Consider the following 23,076-nt stretch of genomic DNA (forward strand, 5'->3'; position numbering starts at 1 on the left):
TTCCTTACACCTACCAGCCTTTCCTTTCACCCTAACAGGAATATAATTTCGCTGGATTCTCTTTATCTCACTTCTGAAGGCTTCCCATTTTCCAGGCTTCCCTATACCTGCGAACATCTGCCCCATATCAGCTTTTGAAAGTTCTTGCCTAATACCATAAAAATTGGCCTTTCTCCAATTTAGAATTTCAACTTTTAGATCTGGTCTATCCTTTCCATCACTATTTTAAATCTAATAGAACTATAGTTGCTGGCCCCAAAGTGCTCCCCCACTAACAACTCAGTCACCTGCCCTGCCTTATTCCCCAAGAGTAGGTCAAGTTTTGCACCTGCTCTTGCAGGTACATCCACATACTGAATCAGAAAATTATCTTGTACACACTTAAGAAATTCCTCTCCATCTAAACCCTTAACACTATGGTAGTACCAGTCCATGTTTGGAAAGTTAAAATCCCCTACCATAACCACCCTATTATTTTTACAGATAGCTGAGATCTCCTTATAAGTTTGTTTCTCAATTTCCCTCTATTAGGGGGTCTATAATACAATCTGAATAAGGTTATCATCCCTTTCTTATTTCTCAGTTCCACCCAAATTACTTCCCTGGATGTATTTCCAGGAATATCCTCTCTCAGCACAGCTGTAATGCTATCCCTTATCAAAAATGCCACCATCCCACCTCCTCTCTTGCCTCCCTTTCTATTTCCTATCCTTTCTGTAGCATTTGTATCCTGGAACATTAAGCTGCCAGTCCTGCCCATTCCTGAGCCATGTTTCTGTAATTGCTATGATATCCCAGTTCCATGTTCCTAACCATGTCCTGAGTTCATCTGCATTTCCTGTTAGGCCCCTTGCATTGAAATAAATGCAGTTTAATTTATTAGTCCTACCTTGTCCCTGCCTGCCATGACTTGCTTCTGTTCTCAGCTGTGCCCGTCTCAGATTGATCTCTTTCTTCACTAACTCCCTGGGTCCCACCCCTCAACTTACTAGTTTAAATCCTCCCAAGCAGCTCCAGCAAATTTCCTTGCCAGTATATTAGTCCCCTTCCAATTAGGTGCAATCTATCCTTCTTGTATAGGTCACTTCTACCCCAAAAGAGATTCTAATGATTCAAAAATGTGAATCCTTCTCCCATGCACCAGCTCCTCAGCCATGCATTCATCTGCTCTATCCTCCTATTCCTGCCCTCATTAGCTCGTAGGACTGGGAGTAATCCAGATATTACTGTTCTCGAGGACCTCCTTTTTAAATTTCTGCCTAACTCTGTAATCTCCCTTCAGAATCTCAAACTTCTCCCTTCCTATATCGTTGGTTCCAATGTGAACAATGACCTCTTGCTGGCCCCTCTCCCCCGTGAGAACATTCTGCACCCTCTCTGAGGCATCCTTGGTCCTGGCACCAGGGAAACAGCACACCATTCTGCTTTTTCACTTCTGGCCACAGAAAAGTCTGTCTGTACCTCGACTAGAGAATACCCTAACACAATTGATCTCTTGGAACCCAATGTACCCCTTGTTGCATTAGAGCCAGTCTCAATACCAGAAACCAACTGTTTGTGCTACGTTGCCCTGAGAATCCAACACCTCCTACATTTTCCAAAACAGCATACCTGTTTGAAATGGGTATATCCACAAAAGACTCCTGCACAAGCTGCCTACCTCTCTTACCTTTCCTGGAGTTAATCCATCTATGTGAGTGTATCTACGACTTTCCCCACTTCCTATAACTGCCATCCATCACATAATGTTGCTGTTGCAAATTCCTCATTGCTTCTCACTGTCCCTCAAACCGATCCATTTGATCTGATAAGATTCGCAGCCAACAGCATTTATGGCAGATATAATCTGCAGTAACTCTTAAATTCTCTTTAAACTCCCACATTGACAAGAAGTACATATCACTCTTAAAGTAAAAAGTGAAGTCTGCAGATGCTGGAGATCAGAGCTGAAAATGTGTTGCTGGTTAAAGCACATCAGGTCAGGCAGCATCCAAGGAACAGGAAATTCGGCGTTTCGGGCCAGAACGCTTCATCAGGAATGAAATCACTCTTAAAGGCCATTTTTGTTCCTTCACAATCTACAGACCCAGAAATTAACCCCATCTTATTCCTCTACAAATACTGCCCCAGGTTAAATTAATAGTTATGGCTTTTATTTTAAGTTTAATCAAGAGACATATCACCAAAAACATTTAATCAAGAAAGACCCCACTCTACTCACTACTGCAGATTCTCTGTAGGCTGCACTTAAAACACAGGACACAAATTCCACTTAAAGACAGATAACCCGAATCCCACTTAAACACAGAAAGCTCGAACCTCAATCACAACCCACCCCCACCCTAGGGGACTCTAAACCATGCAGAGGACTCAAATGTCAATCACACCCCCATCCCCCAAAGCAGCGCAAAGAACTCAAACCTCTGCCTGCCAGTGGGCTGGAGAAACTGTGTCTTTTGACAGAACAAATTACTGTTCGAGGAATCTGTAGAATAGAGAGCAATTGACTGAGGGGGCTGTCTCCGGCAGACAAGAATATTGAGAGGGACCAAGTTTTAAAATTTTACCTTGTGGGTCCATCTGTCTCGAGACACTGATGTTCCGGATGGCCGCTGACACCGTCCGATTGTAACTATTTGCTTGGATCTTGCCGACTATGCCAATATTGTCGTTCCATTCCCCCATCAGTCAAAACAAAATGCTCAGAGACACAGTGTAGTTTTACCTCCTTCATCTTTATTCCAGATCCAGGAGGGAGAGAGAACATTTGCACAGAGACATGAGTTCTCGGTCTTCTCTGGAACAGCAGTTTCTCAATGAACTATATAGGGAGGAGCATCCAGATAAGGCAACATGCATATTAATTGGGTGACCATTACAATCAATGAGTATCAATATCAGAAACCAAGCCCTTTACTGTTATACAATGAATATTCTTAACCTTGTTAACTGGATTCACATAATGAATACTTTCCCCCTTGTTAACTGACATTACATACTGAATGCTATCTCATCTTGTTAAATGGCTCTACATAATGAATGCTTTTCCACCTTGTTAACCCATTACCCTTGCCTCCAGCACCCCATTGTTAACAGTAAGTTCTTTTCTGATCTGAATCATGCTCAGTTTGACCTCTGTTTCATAAAACTCTGAACTGAACTCTTTCCCAAACTGCTTATACCCTATACACATTCTCACCTTCACTACATAGACTGCAGCAGTTCAAGAAGGCAGCTCACCACTATCTTCCTCAGGAAAATTTGTGATGGTTATAATTGCCGGCTCAGCCAGTAACATACACATCCCCTGAATAAATTTTACAAAATGAGATGTGGGAAGTGAGACATACAGAAATCGTTGAAAGAGATGGGACAGGTTGATGAGGTTGTTAAAAAAGTATCCGGGAACCTGGTTTTTATGGGAGCACAGGGCACAAGAGCAAGGATATGATACTGAACCTGCAGATAAATGTTCAGGTAGGCTCCAGCTAGACTATCGTCTTCAGTTCTGTGCAGCAACATAAAAACCTGGCTCAGTGGTTAGCACTGCTGCCTCACAGCACCGTGGACCCAAGTTCGATTCCAGCCTCAGTCTATATGAAGTTTGCACATTCTCCCCATGTCTGTCTGGGTACTCCAGTTTCCTCCCACAGTCCAAAGATGTGCAGATCAGATGGATTGGCAACACTAAATTGCCTGTAGTGTTAGGTGCATTAGTCAGAGGGAGATGGGACTGGGTGGGTTACTCTTCGGAGGGTCGGTGTGGACTTGTTGGGCTGAAGGGCCTGTTTCCACACTGTAGGGAATCTAATCTAATCTAATCTTCTCCCTGTGTCTGTGTGGGTTTCCTCTGGGTGCTCTGCTTTCCTCCCACAGTCCAAAGATGTGCAGGTCAGGTGATTTGGCCATTGTAAATTGCCCATAATGTTAGGTGCATTAGTCAGAGGGAAATGAGTTTGGGAGGATTACTCTTTGAAGGGTTGGTGTGGACTTGTTGGGCTGAAGGGTCTGTTTCCACACTGTAGGGAATCTAATCTAACCTTTCCTGAACCCTTGAAAGTTTCACAACATCTTTCTTAGCAACAGGTTGCAGAGATTTATTAGAATGGTAGCAGAGCTGGTGGGCAAGAGGAAAGGTTGGATGATTTGAGATTTTTTTGTTTCAAGGAAAGAAAACTAAAAGATAATTTTTTAAAAGGTGTTTGAAACGATTAAAGGTTTTGATAAATGAGAACAGATTGTTTCTACTGGTGAGATGGTTCAGAACCAAAGGACACAGATGTAGGTTTCTGATCAGCTGAAAATGTGTTGCTGGTCAAAGCACAGCAGGCCAGGCAGCATCCCAGGAACAGAGAATTCGACGTTTCGAGCATAAGCCCTTCTTTCAAGAGTTAGATTGTTAGATTTTTGGACATTTGAAGAAAATAAAGGAATAGGGCCAGAAAGCAGACTGGAGGTAGAATCTAGCCTGCTATCTTACTCAGGGGTTATGGTGTACTGATTTTTGTGCTCCCTGACAATATGGAACCACGGGAGAATTGAGGGGAGACAGTGTTGTTAGGCTGCCTCATGATATAGCAGGTTCTATATTAACCTTCAAGAGAGACGTGGTTGTATATTTGGAAATGCACAGGACTGTAGGAAGGAACTGGGGCATTGGGATGAATTGGGGATGCATTTTGAAGAGTTAGCACAGACGTGAAGGGCCAAGTGACCTTTTTCCAGGGGAGCGGGTTTCTTGATCAAACAGTCCAGAGTCTGACACTGTCTGCTCCATTCAGCAGCAACTTGTCCGGTTGGAAACCGAGTGGGAAAGTCCAACCAGTGACAATACCGCTCTCTGCTTTTATCTGGGGCGCCGTGGGATTGGCTGTATTTCATCCTATATCAAATAGTTTCTAAACTTAGTTCACTTAGCGTCTGCACTTTTGAGACACTGTGCGGTTCCTCTAATTTTAGAGTTGTGCTGTGTGTGAGGCGGTTGGGGTTTCGGTCATGACCAGGCTTGTTTTTTTTGCCTGGGAAGCAGGAACTGGGCGGCTCTGAGGGGAGGGAGCAGGTTGAGCTCCTCCCAGGCCTTTGGGAAAACCCTGAGGGGGGGAAGCAGAGCGGGAGCAGAGAGGCCGGAGCCGCGATGCTGGAGATGGTCCCGGACCGAGAGTTTCTCTACAAGGATGGGAGGGACGGACTCTCCATCCGCCGGCGCTGGAAGCTGCTGGCCGGCCTTTTCTTCGCCTTGCTGGTCGCTGCTTACCTCGCCCTGGTGGGATACTTCGCCGTTTATAGGAACTTCTTCCCAGGTAGGAGCCTGACCTGCTGTGCTTTTCCAGCATCTGCAGTACCCACCTCCGCCTGAGAGGGAGAGACGGTGTAACCCCTTCCCCCAGAGTTCTGAGAGGGAGTCATATGGCTCACGGCACAGGGATCAATGCTGCTACATCTGGCACTGTAACCCCGCGTGTCCGCGCTGTCAGCTCTCCACACAACATAAACACACAGGCTTAAGTGCCCTTTTCACAGAAACCTGCACTGTCTCACATCTGCACTGACACATCCCCCGTGCAGTGCTACTCCCAGACCGTCACACACACACAAACAGACCGGATCATAAAAACAACGAGGTATCCATCCAGTCTACAGACACTGTCACACACTGTCTCTCACTGCCAGCAACCTATCACTCTCAAACACTTACAGTTTGGATCATGCATAGAGCTGTCAGGACATATAGACATAGGCAACTTCTATCTCTACTGTATACATACACTGGTAAATGATCCAGAAGTACCCAAGTTGTATTTATTATGATTGCTGGGTGTCCTTGTTAAACATGTTGTATAAATTAAACATTTACAACATGCTTTATTTTCTCAGATAATATAGAGGGTGTTCTTCAGTTTAGCTGCAGCTCTGTTGCTGTCCTGTCTCTGAGTCAGAAGGTTATAGGATGAGTCTCATTTCAGGACCTTAGCACAGGAATCAACATTGACACTCCATTGAGAAGTTTCCTCAACCAGTATCATAAAAACAAATTATTCTGGATTTAACACGTTGCTGCATGTAAGGACTTGCTGTGCATACATTATCTGTTGCATTGACTGTATTACAATAATTATTGCAAATGAAAGCTATTCTTTTACAAATATTTGCTGGAAGGTGCTGCTGAGGTGGTTCTGTGGAGTTGTAGCTAATTACAATTTACAGACATTAATATTCATTCCAGAGATGGGCTGGAACGATTACAAAATAATTAACAAACTGAAGCCGTCAGTTGTCTCCTATCTCATGTTGAGGTTTAGTTCCACACGCAGAAGACATTCAGTAATATTCACCCATGTGGTGGTTTTCTGTTTTCATGCTTGAATTGTAAGTGTTGATAGTTATTCAACTGTGAAAGCCGTCACATTGTATTTGAATCTGGTCTGACCCCGTTATGAACACATTCTAACAGAGGCTTGCTGGATTGTAACTGGGAGTGAGAGACTTGTCCATTTTTACTGAGTTTCTGGCCCAATAACAAATATAAAATCTTTACACTGTGATTAATAAAACTAACTCTAACAGATGGGCATCTTTTGGCTCTTTTACTCATTATTACACTCTCTTTTGAAGGATTTCTAATTAACTTCCAACTTGTCCATCACCCATTGTCTCTTTGGTACCTCTTCACTGCCTTTGTAACATACTGCAGCATTGTCCACAAGTTAGTATCAATTCCAGCAAAACAGCTGGAACTGAGCTCAAGTCTCTGAATCCAGTGCATGGCAAACTCCAGCAGTACGCACTGAATCTGGCTTATGTAGCCCAAGAGTCCTGGGAGCCACTGGAATTGTGTCTGTGAGATAAAGAGCCTGTGTGACAACTCAAGATGGCACTCTGATTCCAACAGCATCTCAGGTGTAAGCATGTGTGCACTAAAATAGTGGAGATATTCAGTTGAAGTGGAAAATATCAGATGAGTGTAACTCTACGGTTTCAGTAACAAAAATAGGAATAGCTGGAATCAATCAGCGATTGAGCCACAACATCTATGAAGTGAACCCTTCATTAACGGCATTGGTGCAGGATTTATTTCTGAATCATTTTACTTCCTCTTTTCTCCACAATTGTTTTGTTCACCTTGCTCAATTTTTTTCAACGCTGTGATCTCTCGGACCTATACTTCTGCTTTTTTTATCCCTGTGATAACATGTCCCATAATCGTTCAAACCACAATAGAAAAATGTGATTGCTCAGATATCCTAGAACAAAATGGACAACAGTGCATATTCAAAATGAACAACACTAAGTCTGGGAATATAAGACTAGAAATTATTCTTCAGTTGTATGGAGTTTTGGTCAGGCCCCATTTGGAGCATTTCTCTCAGTTTAGGAGTTATGCCTCAGGAAGGATAGATCGAATTTGGAGGGAGATTCACCAAAATAATCTGAGGGTCTGGAAGATTAAATTATGCAGATTGTATGAATTGGGTATGTATTCCTTGAAATTTAGAATGTTGCAGAATAATTTAGTTTGCATGTTCAAATCATAAAGTGACTTGATGAGGTTACATTGAAGATTTGCATGAATGTAGCACTTTTCATGACCACAAGATCTTGCAAAGTATTTTATAGCCACTGAAGTACTTTTGAAGTGTAATTATTCTTATAATGTGGGAAATGTAACAGCTAATTTGTGCACAACAAGCTCCTACAAATAGCAATGTGTTAATTTGTGATGCCAATCAATATTGGACAACTTTTGGACAGGACACCAGAGATACCTCCCCTGCATGTTATGCAATATAGAGTTAAATATTTACATCTCCCACATCCTTTGGCAGGGGATCAAAGAGAAGGGGGCAACCATCAGGAAGGAAATCAGAAGCCACTGTTTGTTCCAAAACATAGTGACAACTGAACTATTTTCTCCTAAAGGCTGTGGATGCGAGGATATTGTAGCTTTCAGAGCTGAGATAGACAGGGCTGTATTGGATAAGGGTACCAGGATCTACGATGGATAAATGATGTTGGGGTACAAATCGATCATGATTTAACAGAATGGTGGGATAGGCTCACAGGTCCTGAATAGCTACTCCTTCCCCTCCATTCTCGCTGCATTTTATGAAGCAGATTCTCACAGCAATGTGCTGCTATCACTGTGCACTTTGCTGGGGAAGTCTCAGATAGAGACTATCACATAGGCTTTGTGCAAAAATGTAACCTTTTTGATCCATAGAATGAACATATAGCCAAATTCTAATATAATCACCCCCCAGATTCAATCCCTTTGCTAAAAATTTAGGTTTAGTTGGGATGCTGGCAGTGTTTGAGCAATGCACTGACAACGCCTTTTCAAATTCACTTATAAAGAGCGCACTCACATGGCCTCCCATCCACTGCCTTTTGGGTTGCAGATTCCTATGGAATCATAGCTCCATGAGAAACAGCACATTCACTGGGAACTTGGAGGAGAATTGATGGGGGAGGGGGTGGGGAAGTTAAGCACCATGCACATCGAGTAGGCAATGTCATTCCTCACATTGACTCAGCAATATTTCAGTATATTAAAGATGGTGAGAAAGTTCAAAGCTGTGATAGTAATATGATGTAGATACACTAGAGGAAATTCCAGTCTGTAGTTGTTTGTTGAGGTATTCTGTAAAATAGCCAAATGTTAAAGAATTGATAATATTCTATCATATCCAATTATTGTATTATCATCAAAACATACAGCACAAAAGAAGGTCATTTAGACCATTGTGTCTGGTTAATCTCTCTCCCCTACTCTTTCCCATAGCTCAAATTCATTTTGATAAAGTCCAGTGAGTGGCCCCTGAATAGAATATTAGTAACTGATGTCATTCCCGTCTTTATGTTCACATTCAAGCTTTAAATTGTTCCCTGTTTAACATTTTTTACATCAAATGTATACTTAAATTGCCTAACTTCAATCTAAAGGTATTAATTACAGATTCAACCAAGCTAATCAACATCAGAATTAAAGCTTCAATCATTAAATTAGAATTAAAAATTAAAACTCAGTATTAAATGAAGTGCAATACCTGTGAGACATCAACAATTACACATCTGCATTTACGTAGAATCTTTATCATTATAAATATTATCAGGACTGTAATCAAGTCAGATTTGACACCAAACCACATAGGGTGATATTAGGATAGGCTTGGTCCAAGAGAGAAGTTGAAAGCAGCAGCTTAGAGAAAGAGAACGCATCCAAAGATTAGTGAAAGAATTCCTGAGTTTAGGAGCAAAATTCAGCTGTCAATTGTTGAGTAAAGAAAATTGGGATATACAAATGGCCAGAATTGAAGAAGCACAGAAATCTGAAAGGGTTGTAGAGTTTTAGGAGGCTGCAGAGTTTGGGAAAAGTGGGGAGGGATTTGAAAACAAGGATGAGAATTTCAAACAGGAAGCAGACACAAATCTGTATTACTGCCATTATTTCCTTTCCCTACAACTGCAGGATATGGTCTACGCCACTGTAGGCTTAACTATTAGTGATTACAGTAGAGATAAATCGAGTCTTAATAATAATTTACAGAATTTAGTCTGTCATAGATATAACCTAATTGTAAACTTCAAGATAGATTGTCATTTTATATTCATATTATTGTAGGGATTATGTGAGTTTTAAGTTCAAAGTCTACATTCAGTGTATTATTAGTAAGCCTTAGTTTTAAGACATTATTGATTGTAAACATAAATACACATAACCTGTCCTTAAGTAGCAAACTGGTCGTATATTCAGACACTGCTGTTCTTCTTAGTGACATTTTCAGGGACTACTGAGTGATATATCAGTGATAAACTGCTGTCACATCAGTTTTCTTCAACATTCATTCTTCTTGATGTAGTTAAAGTGACACTTACTTTAAGGTATTCAAATGACTGTGCACAGTGATTTCTTTACTTTAAACTTAAGCTACAAGTATTTAATGTTCTCAGTGTTTATAGATATTTATTAATCACCCTGCTAAGAAATGTTAATACACACCTCTGAAACAGGTGGGACTTGAACCCATCCCTCTGGTCCAGAGGTAGGGCCACTACCACTGTATCACAGAGCCCTATATTAATATTTATATATTTAACAGGTGCTGCACAATGAGCACCCAGAATCTGACATAAAAATCTTAAAATACCATGAAGGAAAATTCCCATTTCAGTCAAATAATCAATTGAAGGCCATTTTGGTTACGTAAAACTTTTCTAATCACGCAGTGTGGATCAGATTGGGCAGGGTTGGTCTGGAATCCTTGTCCAGTTGGTGGTGGTCACAGCACCGTGGGTCAGACCCGTCTTTCCGTAGAGGACTAAAGAATAAGAGGACCTTTTCTAATGTGTTGTTCAATACATAATCAGAAGTCACACGACACCAGTTTATAGTCCAACAGGTTTATTTGAAATCGCAAGCCTTTGGAGCACAGCCCCCTTTGTCAGGTGTAGTGAGAGAGAAGAACACACAGACACAGAACCGTGTAGGCAGAGGGATCAAGGGCAGAGAGATCAAAAGATTATACAGCTGGTGTGAGTGGAGTGTCAGGTAATAAATCGCTGTGGGTGACCAAGCGTTAGTCAGCGTGAGTAAAGTCAAGAGTGTGGTGCAGGAAAAGCACAGCAGGTCAGGCAGCATCAGAGGAATAGGAAAATCGACGTTATGGGCAATAACCCTTCATCAGGATTCCCAAAACATTTATTTTTCTGCTCCTTGGATGCTGCCTGACCTGCTGTGCTTTTCCAGCACCATAAACTTGACTCTATTCTCCAACATCTGTAGTACTCACTTTCACCTAGTGTGAGTAAAGTGTCAGTAGCTGAATAACTAGCAAAGGGATGACCTATAACCTGATTAAATGAGGCAGATAGATAATTAAAGAAAATTAAAAATAAAGTGGTGCTGGAGATAAACTAAATGACTGGAATAACATGGTAGGTATAAGAGTCGCATGCCGACGGTCGAACCAAAGTAATAAGTAATCCAACACTGTACAAGTTAATTAAGGTAGAGAGCTCATAACAAGTTATCAAGGTGACCATGTCAAAACAGGACAGTGGGGAAGATTTTACAGATACAGAACAGTATGGTGGGGTCACATATAGTGCGACATGAACCCAAGATCTTCATGGGCATAAAACTTGGCTATCAGTTTCTGCTTGGTGATTCTGCATTGTTGTGTATCTCAAGGGCCACTTTGGAGGACACTTATCTGAAGCTTGGAGGATGAATGTCCTTGACCGGTGAAGTGTTCCCCGACTGGGAGGGAACATCCCTGTGTGGTGATTGTTGCGCAGTGTCCATTCATCCGTTGTTGTAGCGTATGCTCGGTCTTGCCAATATACAATGCCTTGGGGCATCCTTTCCTGCAGCGTATGAGATAGACAATATTGGCCAAGTCACATGAGTATCTGCTGTGTTGGCAGTATCCATGTCAATGATCTGACATGTCTTGCAGAGGTTTCTGCGGTAGGGTTGTGTGAGGTTGTGGTCGATATTGTCCTGAAGGCTGAGTAGCTTGCTGTGAACAATGATCTGTTTAAGGTTTGGTGGTTATTTGAAGGCAAGAAGTGGGCACGTAGGGATGATCTTGGCAAGATGATTATTGTCATCGATGACATGTTGAAGGCTGCAAAGAACATGCTGTAGTCTCTCACTCCATTTTTAATCATTTAATTGAATTATAGAACACCCCTTCACTTGTGACACTTTACTCACACTGTCTGACACTCTTGGTCACCTATAGAGACTAATTATTCGACACTCCACTCACACCAATTGTCCAATTCTCTGTCTATAACCTTTGTGTCTGTGTGCTCTTCTCTATCACTACCCCTGACAGACAGGCTGTCTGAAAGCTTGTGATTTCAAATAAACCTGTTGGACTATAACCTGGTGTCATGTGACTTCTGACTTTGTCCACCCCAGTCCAACACTGGCACCTCCATCATGCTCAATACATGAGCAATGCTATGAAAATGTCCCGCTGTGGGAAACGTTGCAGGTTAGTGTGTTCTGCAGGGAATGGGTATCACAACCAGTGAAGAATGTCATCAACGACAGAGCTGTTTGAATCATACATTTTAAAGACTTAAGAGCACATGGGCCAAAAAAGAACAATCTCCTTGCCGTGATCTGCAATACAGCTGCCTAAATGGAACCATCGTTTCAAACTCTTCCTGCCCAACTGAACTGATGTCTTCCTATCTTGACTCAATTATTTCTCCCCTCGTCCAGTCTTTCCCCATCTACCTCTGACTGTACTAATGCTTTCTGTCACTTGGAAATTTTCCAATATTTTGGTCTTAACCATCTCCTCTTTAGCATGGCTATCCACCTCCATCCTCCATCCTCCACCCTCCACCATGTTAGTCTGAGGGCAGATTGGGTGACCACCTCACAAAACAGTCCTTTCAGTCTGTAAGCTATCCGCCTTGTGTGTCAGTCCTGTTGCAACGATCCAATGAAGAGCAATGTAAGATTGATAGACAGCACCTCATCATTGCTTTAGAACTTTATGATCTTCCAGACTCAACCCTGAGTTCGAACATTTCAGACCAATTCATCTTAGTTATTCTTTCAGTCAGTGGGCACATATTTGGTTTCTTTGTTTCTTTTCTCCCACAATCACCATTCCCTTTGGCCCTGAAAGACCAACTCTTCCGCCATTTATTTGCCCTGTCTTCCTTCCTATCACAGACTTTCCTCTGCCCTTGTCCCACCCATTCCTTGCGCAAAATCACAAACATGTTGCAGCTCTATGAAGAATCATTGACCTGAAGCATTGATTCAGTTTCCTTTCCACAGGTGCAGAGTATTTCCATCTATTTTCCATTTTACTTTGAAGATGAAGAACTGTCTGTTTCATTTCATTTGACTACATTTAGTAAACCACCATCCTTCATGTGCATTAAAGCTGCTTGAGAGAGTGAATTCCCTTTTCCATTACAGCTATAGGATTTGGAACATGAAACTCTCATTGCCTAGATAAGAAATTACTGGACAGGACATTAATCTAAGTTACTTCCTTCAGAGGTAAAAGCTGGTTCCATTGATGTGTGAATGTGTTGTTCTCATGTCTGCCTAGCCACAACCTTTGCTGTGCAATTGAAAGGTTTGATATTTGGCACTATTTTCCCACAATTGTCCAAAACTACCTAAAAATGTAATAATCCTGGCTTAAAGCTGCCTGTATATAATAGATAAAAAACTGAATCTAACCATGTTAAAACATTATGAGCTTTAAAATGAATCAGTTGGAACAACGGGATCCATTTTGCCACAGGAAATCTGGTGAAAAAGTTTGTAATTGATCAATTTTACTTCTGCCCAGTGGTGGATTGCTCAGGCCTAAGTTCATGTTTGAGAGTACTTTGCCCAGTGAGTTCCTGATGCTGGTGTTTGCACTGCTGCTGATAATCCTTCAACATTATGAGTCCAAACAATCGGTACGCAAAATACATCTATAAAAACACAGTAGGACTACACAATGTGCATGGGAAAGAAATCCAGAAATTGTCATGTATTATTGTTATTTGTTAGCCCCTTTCCTGCTTTCAGTACTCTTTACTGAGATAATTTCCTTCATAGAGATGTACAGCACGGAAACAGAGCCTTCAGTCCAACTCGTCCATGCTGAGCAGATATCCTAAAGTAATCTAGTCCCATTTGTGAGCACTTTGGTCCATAACCCTCTAAACTCATCCTATTCATATACCCATCCAGATGCCTTTTAGATGTTGTTATTGTACCAGCCTCCATTACTTCCTCTGGCAGCTCATTTCATACACACTACCCGCTGTGTGAAGAAGTTGCCCCTTGGGTCCCTTTAAAATCTTTCCCTCTCTCACCCTAAACCTGTGGCCTCTAGTTCTTGACTCCACCACCTCAGGGACAAGACCCTGTCTATTTACCCTATCCATCCTCCTCATGATTTTTATAAGCCTCTGTAGGATCACCCCTCAGCCTCTGATGCTCCAGGGAAAACACCTCCAGCCTATTCAGCCTCTGACTATAGCTCAAACCCTTCAATCTTGGCAGCATCCTTAAAAATCATTTCTTAACATTTTCATGTTTCACAACTTCCTTCCGATATGAGGGAGATGAGAATTGCACACAGTATTGCAAAAGTGGCCTAACTAATGTCCGCAGCATGAACTCCCAACTCCTATACTCACTGATCTGACCAATAAAGGAAAGCATACCAAATGCTGCCTTCACTGTGCTCTCTACCTACATCTCCACTTTCAAGGAACCATGAACCTGCACTCCAAGTTCTCTTTATTGAACAACTCTCCACAGGACCTTACTATTAAGTGTATAAGTCTTGCCCTAATTTGCCTTTCCAAAATACAGCACCTTGCATTTATCTAAATTAAACTCACCTGCCACTCCTTGGAAGATCTGCACAATTTGCCGCTTTTGCACTGTTCGGACTCCATGTCAAAAACTGATAAGATGTAGATTTCAAAACAAACCATATCTATAAGTTGAGCCAATAAAGGATACTATCAGTGTGTAGAAATTGTTTATAGATGGCAATGTGAAATGATCCTGCAGAATTGGAGGCTGCCCCTGCCTTTTAATCAGATAGCTGTGATCAAACATTGCAATTCAAAACCTCTCCCTGTATCATCTTATTTTATGTTGCACTCAGACTCAGTCACGCAGCTCCTTAATTGCTTGTAATTATCTTCATTACAGACACCACAGAGCTCTGAGAACCGACAGTGCCTTTTACTGATGAATTCTCTGAAGCACTAGAAACGTTAATGATAATGTTGGATGATTTACAGATTTGGGCAGAGTGTTGTTGATTGAGACACTCCCTATTTGAATGTCACCTCAATTACTCACTGCAGACACTATTCTGCATTCATCAAGATCTGGCTTTTCCCCCAACACACCCGTCTCCCCAAACAAGTTACCACCAACCCCCCCACCCCCACCCCCGCCCTTTTAATTCTTCGTTGCTTCTGACAATGGTGAATGATCTATGGGAATGCGTCTGGGTGGTTGGTGTGGGGACCTACTGTGGGGTGGGAATTGGTGAAAAAATCCAGCATTACTGGTTGTTCTGTCCTCTATTTGAAGGTTATTCCACTCACTTTGGCTTTGAGTGCAGACTGGTTGTTCAACAATGGAGGGCATCATGGCAGAACCTCATGATTTGCTTACCCAGTGTGTGAACACAGATACTGTCCAGCAAAGATTATAATATGATGGCTTCAGCTAGATTTAGTGAAGTTAAATGCTAGGAATGTCAGATAACCCAGCACAGACCATAAAGATGACACCCGAGATTTCACTGGTCTTTGTAATACACAAATATGTTTATCCCGCTGAACATAGGTTATTGCTTTTAAGTTTGCAGTTGACATTGAATCGTGTGGTTTCTACTGTGCTTATTTTTTCCAACTAATTGCATGGCAAAGGAGCCAGTGGGCAGAAGTCCCCAGACTCTTCTTATGTTTCTGGTCACAGTGTCTCTGATTCATTTGTCTTCTTTGAGCTTCTCCGAGATCAGATCCGGAAGCCGAGAAGTCTGAACCAGAACTTTTCAAGCTCTACTGTCTTTGTGAGTTGTATGAACTTGCACATTGGTGATCTGGGGGCCACACATAAACTTTTGAGCCATTGAAACTCTTGTGAAGTATGGTCACTGTTTATTATAGGAAGCGAAGCAGTCTATTTATACTCAGCAAGTTCTCACGAAAGACAATGATGATAAACAGCTAAGTTATTTTAGTAATGCTAATTGAGGAATAAACATTGGACAGAACTCTGGAGAACGCCTTTTCTCTTTTAAATTTGTAGGGGTACACATACATGCTTAAATCCAGAGCTTAGTGGAGCATGTTAACATAACATAAGGGAACATTGGGTGTGTACAAAATACTGGGAAACTTCCTGCTGCTTGTGCAGCTAGGACCACATTAACAGCAGGGCTTCGGTTGCTTGTTTAGATTGAGTCACGAAGAACAACCACCAATTAATAGTGAGTGGTATGGTTCTGTAGCTCTCATTAATAAGCTAGGCTGACTTGTCAATTATCAGTTCATACTGTGGGACATGTTGGAATTAGAATGATAAGATAATAAGGGCAGGTTGGGTGGAGAGGGGGTTAGCTGAATACCACTGCAATTTTAGAATATTTTGGCATACACTTGATTCCCAAATCTGTTTCACTTGCATCGTACCAATCAATCAGATTTGACTGTGATTGATATAGGAAAAACAAATCCAGTCACTTGCATTAACACTTTGTATGTCACAATGCAATAAAATACTAAAAGTGTGTGAACCAAAATGGTGAGAAGAACAACTTAATTAAAGTGATGACAAGTAAAATCTAAATAATATTCTTATTTGCAACTTCAGCCAAGGACTTTGATGTAGGTGGATCATTCAGCCCAGGTGGGGATCTACTGGAGTACTTACTTCAACAGGGAATGATTGACAGGAAGGATGGGCTGCTGGTTACATGGCACCATGCTGCAAATAGCAAGAGCGAAATGGAGGTGGCATTGAAAGGTAAGTGCACAGAACAGCTGTTCTTCACAAATACATTCCTCTCTCTCTGCCCTTCCATTGAGCAGAGTATTCTTGGACAATTTGATCACTTGGATCTGTATCGATTCTCCGAAGTTGTAAGTAATCAAAAAGGGAGAAGTTGAGCTGGTTTATCTTTCCTCTTGTCAGGTTGGCTCAGTTGATAGCACTCCTGTCTCAGCATTAGAAAATTGTACGCTCGAGCCTGCTCCATGACTTAAGCTCATATCATAAGCCTATCAGAGCACTTGCTGTTAAAACAGTCTTATCAATTAGATTTGATGAATGTGAAGTGCACTGAGTCTCAAATGAGTGAGGTCTTCATTTCTAGTGTGAAAGGGATAGCCTGCCACAGGAATAACACCACCTCTTTAATCTCCATATATTGCACTTGAGACCATGTGGGATGCCCACCATTTTTCTGTCTGCTCCAAAGGACATCACATCCCACACGATCATTTTTAGGCTAAAATTATTGTTTTTCATTAAGGCATATTGCACAGAAGCAGCAAACTGCAGCAAGACAACCAAAATGAAGAAAGACTCAAACATTTACTCCCAAGTCAAACAATTAGTCAAGCCTGGATTGGAAGCAGTTCAGAGAATTTTTTTTCTAGACTGATATCTGATATGGGTGGGTTGTCTTGTGAGCAGAGGTTAGACAGGTGAGAGGTCTGTATCAGCTGGAGTTTAGAAGAGAAAGAAATGACTTGGTTGAATCTTATAAAGTCCTGAGGGATCTTGAATAGGGTAGATGTGGAGAGGATGTTTCCTGTTATGGGTGAGTCTAGAACTAGGGGTCACTGCTTAAAAATCAGGGGTTGCCTGTGCTTGTTTTAAAACAGAGATTAGGTTTAAAAAATAATCGGAGTGGTCATCAGTTTTTGGAACTCTCTCCCTAAATGAAATGGGGGAAGCAGAGTCCTGGAATATTTTTAAACCAGAGGTGGATAGGTTCTTGATAATTAAGATGTTAAATGTTGTCAAGGGTAGGCAAGAATGTGGAGTTGAAGCTACAATCAAATCAGTCATGGCCTAATCAAATCCCAAATTAGCTCAAGGGGCTGAGTGGCATACTCTTATTCCTGATTCTTAACCAATCAAGTTCAAAGCCCCAGAGTGCATTCTATGTATTATTTGATGAATGGCTGTTTACACTTCATTCCTGGCCTCTTGTCTATGAATTTCCAAACCATTTATAATGAGATTAACATCTGGGACAAAGCCACTTGTTTATCTATAGATGAAAGCTCCATCTGCTATAACTGGAATCTGAACATTTGTCTCTATCTTGTAGCTCAGTAACACCAATTGGTTCTAAAATATATCTACCCTAGGTATATTAAAGAACACATAAAAAATGTAATGCAAACATTTTCCCCTATTTAACCCAGGGTGAAACCTCTGCATTCATCATAGGCTGAGAATGGACAATTTTGTAAGCTGGCTATTGGGAATAAAAGTCTGAACTGAAACTGTCCAAAACTATCCATGGACTTAAGGGAAAGATCAAGTCATATTAGAAGCTTAATGTCAAAGGATTACCAGGTTAAACAGAAGCTGTATCCATTGATATTTTTAATCAACCTATTATGACACACCTCTGGAGCATTTAGGACTTAAACCAGGCCTCCTGGTTCAGAGTAGAAACACATTACCATAACCACATGACCCTTAGCCTGTATCCATAATGTCTACACATGGAACAATTTCAGCTGTCTCACTGTTATTAGTTTGCTGCAGTGAGTATCCTTACAGAATGCAGGCGTTAGCCTAATGCTATGCGCCCTGCGAAATAGAGAGAGAATTTGTTGGAAACAATACACTCGAGAACTGTGGAGGTTTTCTTGCTTTTATAAGTTCAGCTGAAGGGCTTCCTAAATGACCAGTATTCATGTCAATGATGTTCTGGGACTGTAGCTACCTATTCTGCGGAACAAGGAGGAAGAAATTCCCATTGTTGTTGAAGATGACAGACCTGATGGATAAGTATTTCAACCAAAATAAACTGTATGGACCATTGGGCTCGGGTTCAATAACCCGAATGTGTTAAGGTAGCTGTTCATAGGTGGATCAACAAGTAGGATTACTGCATAATATCTCAGAATTTCTGTGTATAAATTCCTCCTCAGACATTCAGAGACAGAATCAGACAAAAGAACTCCTGGCAGGACAGACATGATTAGAGATGAGATTCTGCAGGCTGTCAACTAAAAATAACAAAGCCAGCACTCCGGGGCACAGTATGTTAAATTGGTCAACTGGGCTGTGAAATGTGTCCAGAAACAAACTCAGAGAGAGGGGCTTCCTTCATGCATGTCTCAGTTGACCCGCCCCCTCTCCAATCTAGCAGCAAGTCAGTGTCCATAACGATTTCAGTGAATTGTACCAATCTGCTTTGGCCTACTTTGAATAACCAGTAGAGAAAGCCATAAAGAAAGCATGAGGCATGTTTTCACAGCCTGATTATTGTGAATGTGTGTTCCCAGGCAGTGCAATGGTACTGGAAGCAGATGTCAATATTGAAGGACTCAACACTCAAAACGAGAGTGGTACCCCTATCATGGCTCACCCACCCAGTATCTACAGTGACAATACCTTGCAGGAATGGCTGGATGCAGTCATCAGATCCAAGAAAGGTAATAGTTACCTGATCAAAAACTCATTCTGAACAATAGATCTTCCTCCTTTCCAAACCTAACTACTGCTGAAACCGTTAGCAATTTGTTACCGCTGGATTTGAATGTTCTCACTCGTACTGGCTGACCTCTTCTACTGTCCATGTTCTAACTCACATAAGATCTCAAGTATCTGTCTTCGCTGCACTTGCTGACCTGCACTGATTCCTGCTACAACAGTGCCTTCGTTTAAAAATTTTCATTTTTGTTTTCAAATCATCAATGCCATCAGCTTCTCTATCTCTTCTCCTCCAGCATTCTTGATTTTAATCACTTAGCCTCCTTTCAGTTGCCTCGACCCTAAATTCTGGAATAATCTCCCCTACGCTGCTGCAAATCTCCAACTCTCTTTCCTTCGTGAAGATACTCCTGAAAACCCACCATTATGATCAAGGTCTTGTTCATTGGTGTAATCTCTCCTTATGTGATTTGATATCAAATTTTTCTTGATAACACTTGGTTTACTTTATTACATTAACAAATGCAATTTATCTTTATATTAACACCTGTCTGTTCAACTTTTTAAAAAACACGTTTTATACCTTCTTCTGGATGAGTAAAATAAACCTGTTACTTGGAGGGAGAAAAATAATCAGAAGAGATGTATGTTATTTTTGCCACAATAAAATCAATAGCTTAATAATGAGTGCCAACACCAGTTGTTTTTGTAAAGTTTGATAAGAAAATGCCCCTATAATAATCTCATACTGTTATATCTGAATACTATTCATGTTGGTGAAGTGGTCGTTAGGTAACAGAAGGGTAACAGAACTATAAAGAGTCGATGCCACAGTAAAATTGATTTGTGCCCAAAACTGGTGCCAACTCAATCCTGTGTGCCACTGGTGCTCAAGGGATTCTCTCTGTGCCCACCCTCCTACTTGCCGTTTCTGTTAGTGCCCAATCCCTGTTTCTTCCCCCCACCTTTCACTGCTTCTGTCCCTCTCACTGCCATGGTTCCTTGATGCCAGGGATGGTGAACAGTGAGCGAGAGTGTTGGTCACCTGGCGGGAGCCAGAGAGAGGATATGAGCAGAATTGACACATACTGAGAGAGGACGATGAACAGATTTTGACTCCAGCATTCAATATCATTGAATACACTTGTAAATTCCTCAGTTTATTCTCCTGTTCTTTTCTAAAGGCATCTTGTTCATGTCTGGTGAGTCATAGAATCCCTACAGTATGGAAACAGGTCATTTGGCCCAACAAGTCCACACTGACCTTCCGAAGAGTAGCCCATCCAGACCCATTCCACTACCCTAATACTCTCCATTTGCCCCTGACTAATGCACCTAATCTGCACATCCCTGAACACGATGGGCAATTTAGCATGGCCAATCCACCAAACCGGCGTGTCTTTGGATTGAGGGAGAAAACTAGAGCACCGAGAAGAAACACACGCAGACACAGGGAGAATGTGCAAACTCCACACTGCTCCATAAGTGTACCCCCAACTTGACATTTGCACTCTGCAGTCTTTGAGATACTAGAAAAGCATCACTAAATCTTTCTTTATTAGTCAATTCCACATACTTACTTGGTTACAATTTGCATCTATTCCATGACTCTTTACCACGTGTTTGTGTATCTCTTTTATATTGTATGGTGAATACTGACAGCTGCCCTGACTTCAACAGTACTGCTACGAAATGAGAGGAGGTGCTATTGCAGCTCGGGGAGCAAGGGGATCCGCAGAAGATCTCTTTCCAAAGGCCTGTTGTGCTCGTAGTGTCTCCACTGATGGTTCTAATGGCTGTTCGTGGCTGGATTGTAATTGTAACAGTGGGAGATCTAATGATCACCATTCACAGTGTGAACAGTATATTTTCTGGATGTAGTTGGAATGAATGCTACTCTTCCCATGTAGTCTAGCACAGCGATGCAGGGCACATAACTAATCTATATGAACCTCTTACAACATCGGGGAAGATCTTTGTTCCGAAGTGAAGATTGTAACAATGATTTTCAGACACTGGCTTGTAGTGGTGGCTGTGCATGGACCCTCTATGGTGGATTACAGATCAGACCCACCAGAATATTGAATATGTGAGGTGCTCTAGAGATAGACACCATGGGGACAGGAAAGGGTTTCATGGTATTATCATAGGGTCTGAAAATGTAAAACAAATGTATTTTTCTCCCAGGTATCAAGCTGGATTTTAAAAGCATCGATGCGGTGAACCCTTCCCTGGATATCCTGGTAAAGAAATATAATGAAATTGATTTCAACCGGCCAGTCTGGCTAAATGCTGACATTCTGATTGGCCCAAATGTCCCAGGATTTATGCAGCCTGTCGATGCGTCCAGGTAATGTTAATCCCAGTGCTGAAAATTATCAAAAATACGAGCACAATAAACGGTCTTCATTTTAATTTCACATCCAACATGGGTCTTATCTCTGTTATATCCTGTTGGAATACTCTACCTTGCTGAGAAACCACACAGGAGCCAACTGCATTTTCTTTTTTGCACGTAAATCTTTCCACTTGTAGATGTGACAAATTGGAGTTGCATGTTTTGACTTTTGACACTCTTCTGATTGTTGCTTGCTAGTATCATGTCTGTGTTGTGAACTCCTATTGTGAGAGTGCTATTAACAGACTCTGCATGCCAGGGAGCACCAGGCTAGAATTGACTGGATCTCCCATTTGCGGGTATATTCTACCTGTACGGCACATAATGAACAATGACCTGACATCTTGTATGTACTATAATGGGTTCAGCATTAAAACTGAATGGTCACGTTTCCTGTAAGTACTGACTGTCAGTACTGGTGGAGCATAGAAAGTGTGACGTGGATCTATAGCCCAGCATGAATCATCACATCTCTTTAGAAAAAAAAGATTATTTTTAATTCCCTCTCTTTATCCCTCCTGATGAAGTTCCTCCTTGCACTGCTCTGAACACGTTCTTCCAAGACCCAGTGCATCACTTAAATAATTTAAGGGCAATCCTTTAGCTTTAACTTTCTGCTTGGCAGACTTTGAACTATTTCTGGCTACTCTCTCTGTCTTATTAAAGTAACATTGAAAGAAAAATAATTTGTGCTGAAATTTCTGAAATCTTTTCTCATCAGATTTTTCAGTTGCTTACATAATGTAAGCACAACTGCAGTCCTGTCTCACATCACCAGCTTCTGTTTTCAGGCACATACAACTTCTGGCTGCCTAACCACAGCAGCCCCAGAAGAAACATAGAGAGAGTCATTGCACTGATATAGACGCACCATCTTTTGATCTGATGCCCACAGCCACCAGCTCAGGAGATGCCACAGCTCTTGCCATGATGGCAAGTTTAGGTTTGGATTATTACATGGTGAGCCAGCACACAGTCATGTGTAAAAGGATGCTCATGACGTAGCTTGCAGGGCCATTGATTTTTTGATGAGGTGAATAGCCATTTTCAGGCAGATTGTCCATAATATTGGGGCAATCCCAGAGCTTTGCTTAACAAGGGCTGGATTTTGAAGGTCTGTTTCAGATCTCTGTCTCATGACAGTTGCGTTCATATAATCATGAAATTGTTGCAGGTTGTGATTAAGCTGCTTGGACATCCAAATCTTTGGAGCACAATCCCCAGAGTCTTGTGATTTTATCTATAAAACGATTTGGCCATGTCGATGAATATTTGTGGTGTGGTTCTTGATGTTTTTCTTGGATTTATCTGATAAGAAAGACCATATGAGAGGTTAATGTGAAAAGTCTAAAGCCACATTGTGCCTCTAGAAGGATTTCCTTAACAACAGACATTAAGCTAATTGGGAATGGTCCCTGTTGTGCACAGAGGAAATAGCTTGATCATTTCCACAGCATGATTGATAGCCTTTCTTGAAGGTAGTTACAATTTT

The 23,076-nt window shown here is 41.5% G+C and overlaps 1 protein-coding gene across 1 annotated transcript in view; it reads left to right on the plus strand.

The window, feature by feature from the left end:
- Positions 1 to 4,944: 4,944 nt before the first annotated feature.
- The window catches only part of fam151a (family with sequence similarity 151 member A), a 35,330-nt gene continuing 17,198 nt past the window's right edge, over positions 4,945 to 23,076 (plus strand). Inside the window, exons 1-4 of the mRNA XM_060830244.1 lie at positions 4,945 to 5,300; positions 16,379 to 16,531; positions 19,039 to 19,188; positions 21,374 to 21,536. Coding sequence (XP_060686227.1) covers positions 5,135 to 5,300; positions 16,379 to 16,531; positions 19,039 to 19,188; positions 21,374 to 21,536 — 632 coding nt within the window. The 5' untranslated portion in view covers positions 4,945 to 5,134. The remainder of the gene's footprint in view (positions 5,301 to 16,378; positions 16,532 to 19,038; positions 19,189 to 21,373; positions 21,537 to 23,076) is intronic.

Source organism: Hemiscyllium ocellatum, chromosome 9 (genome assembly GCF_020745735.1).
Source record: "Hemiscyllium ocellatum isolate sHemOce1 chromosome 9, sHemOce1.pat.X.cur, whole genome shotgun sequence".
Classification (NCBI taxonomy): domain Eukaryota; kingdom Metazoa; phylum Chordata; class Chondrichthyes; order Orectolobiformes; family Hemiscylliidae; genus Hemiscyllium; species Hemiscyllium ocellatum.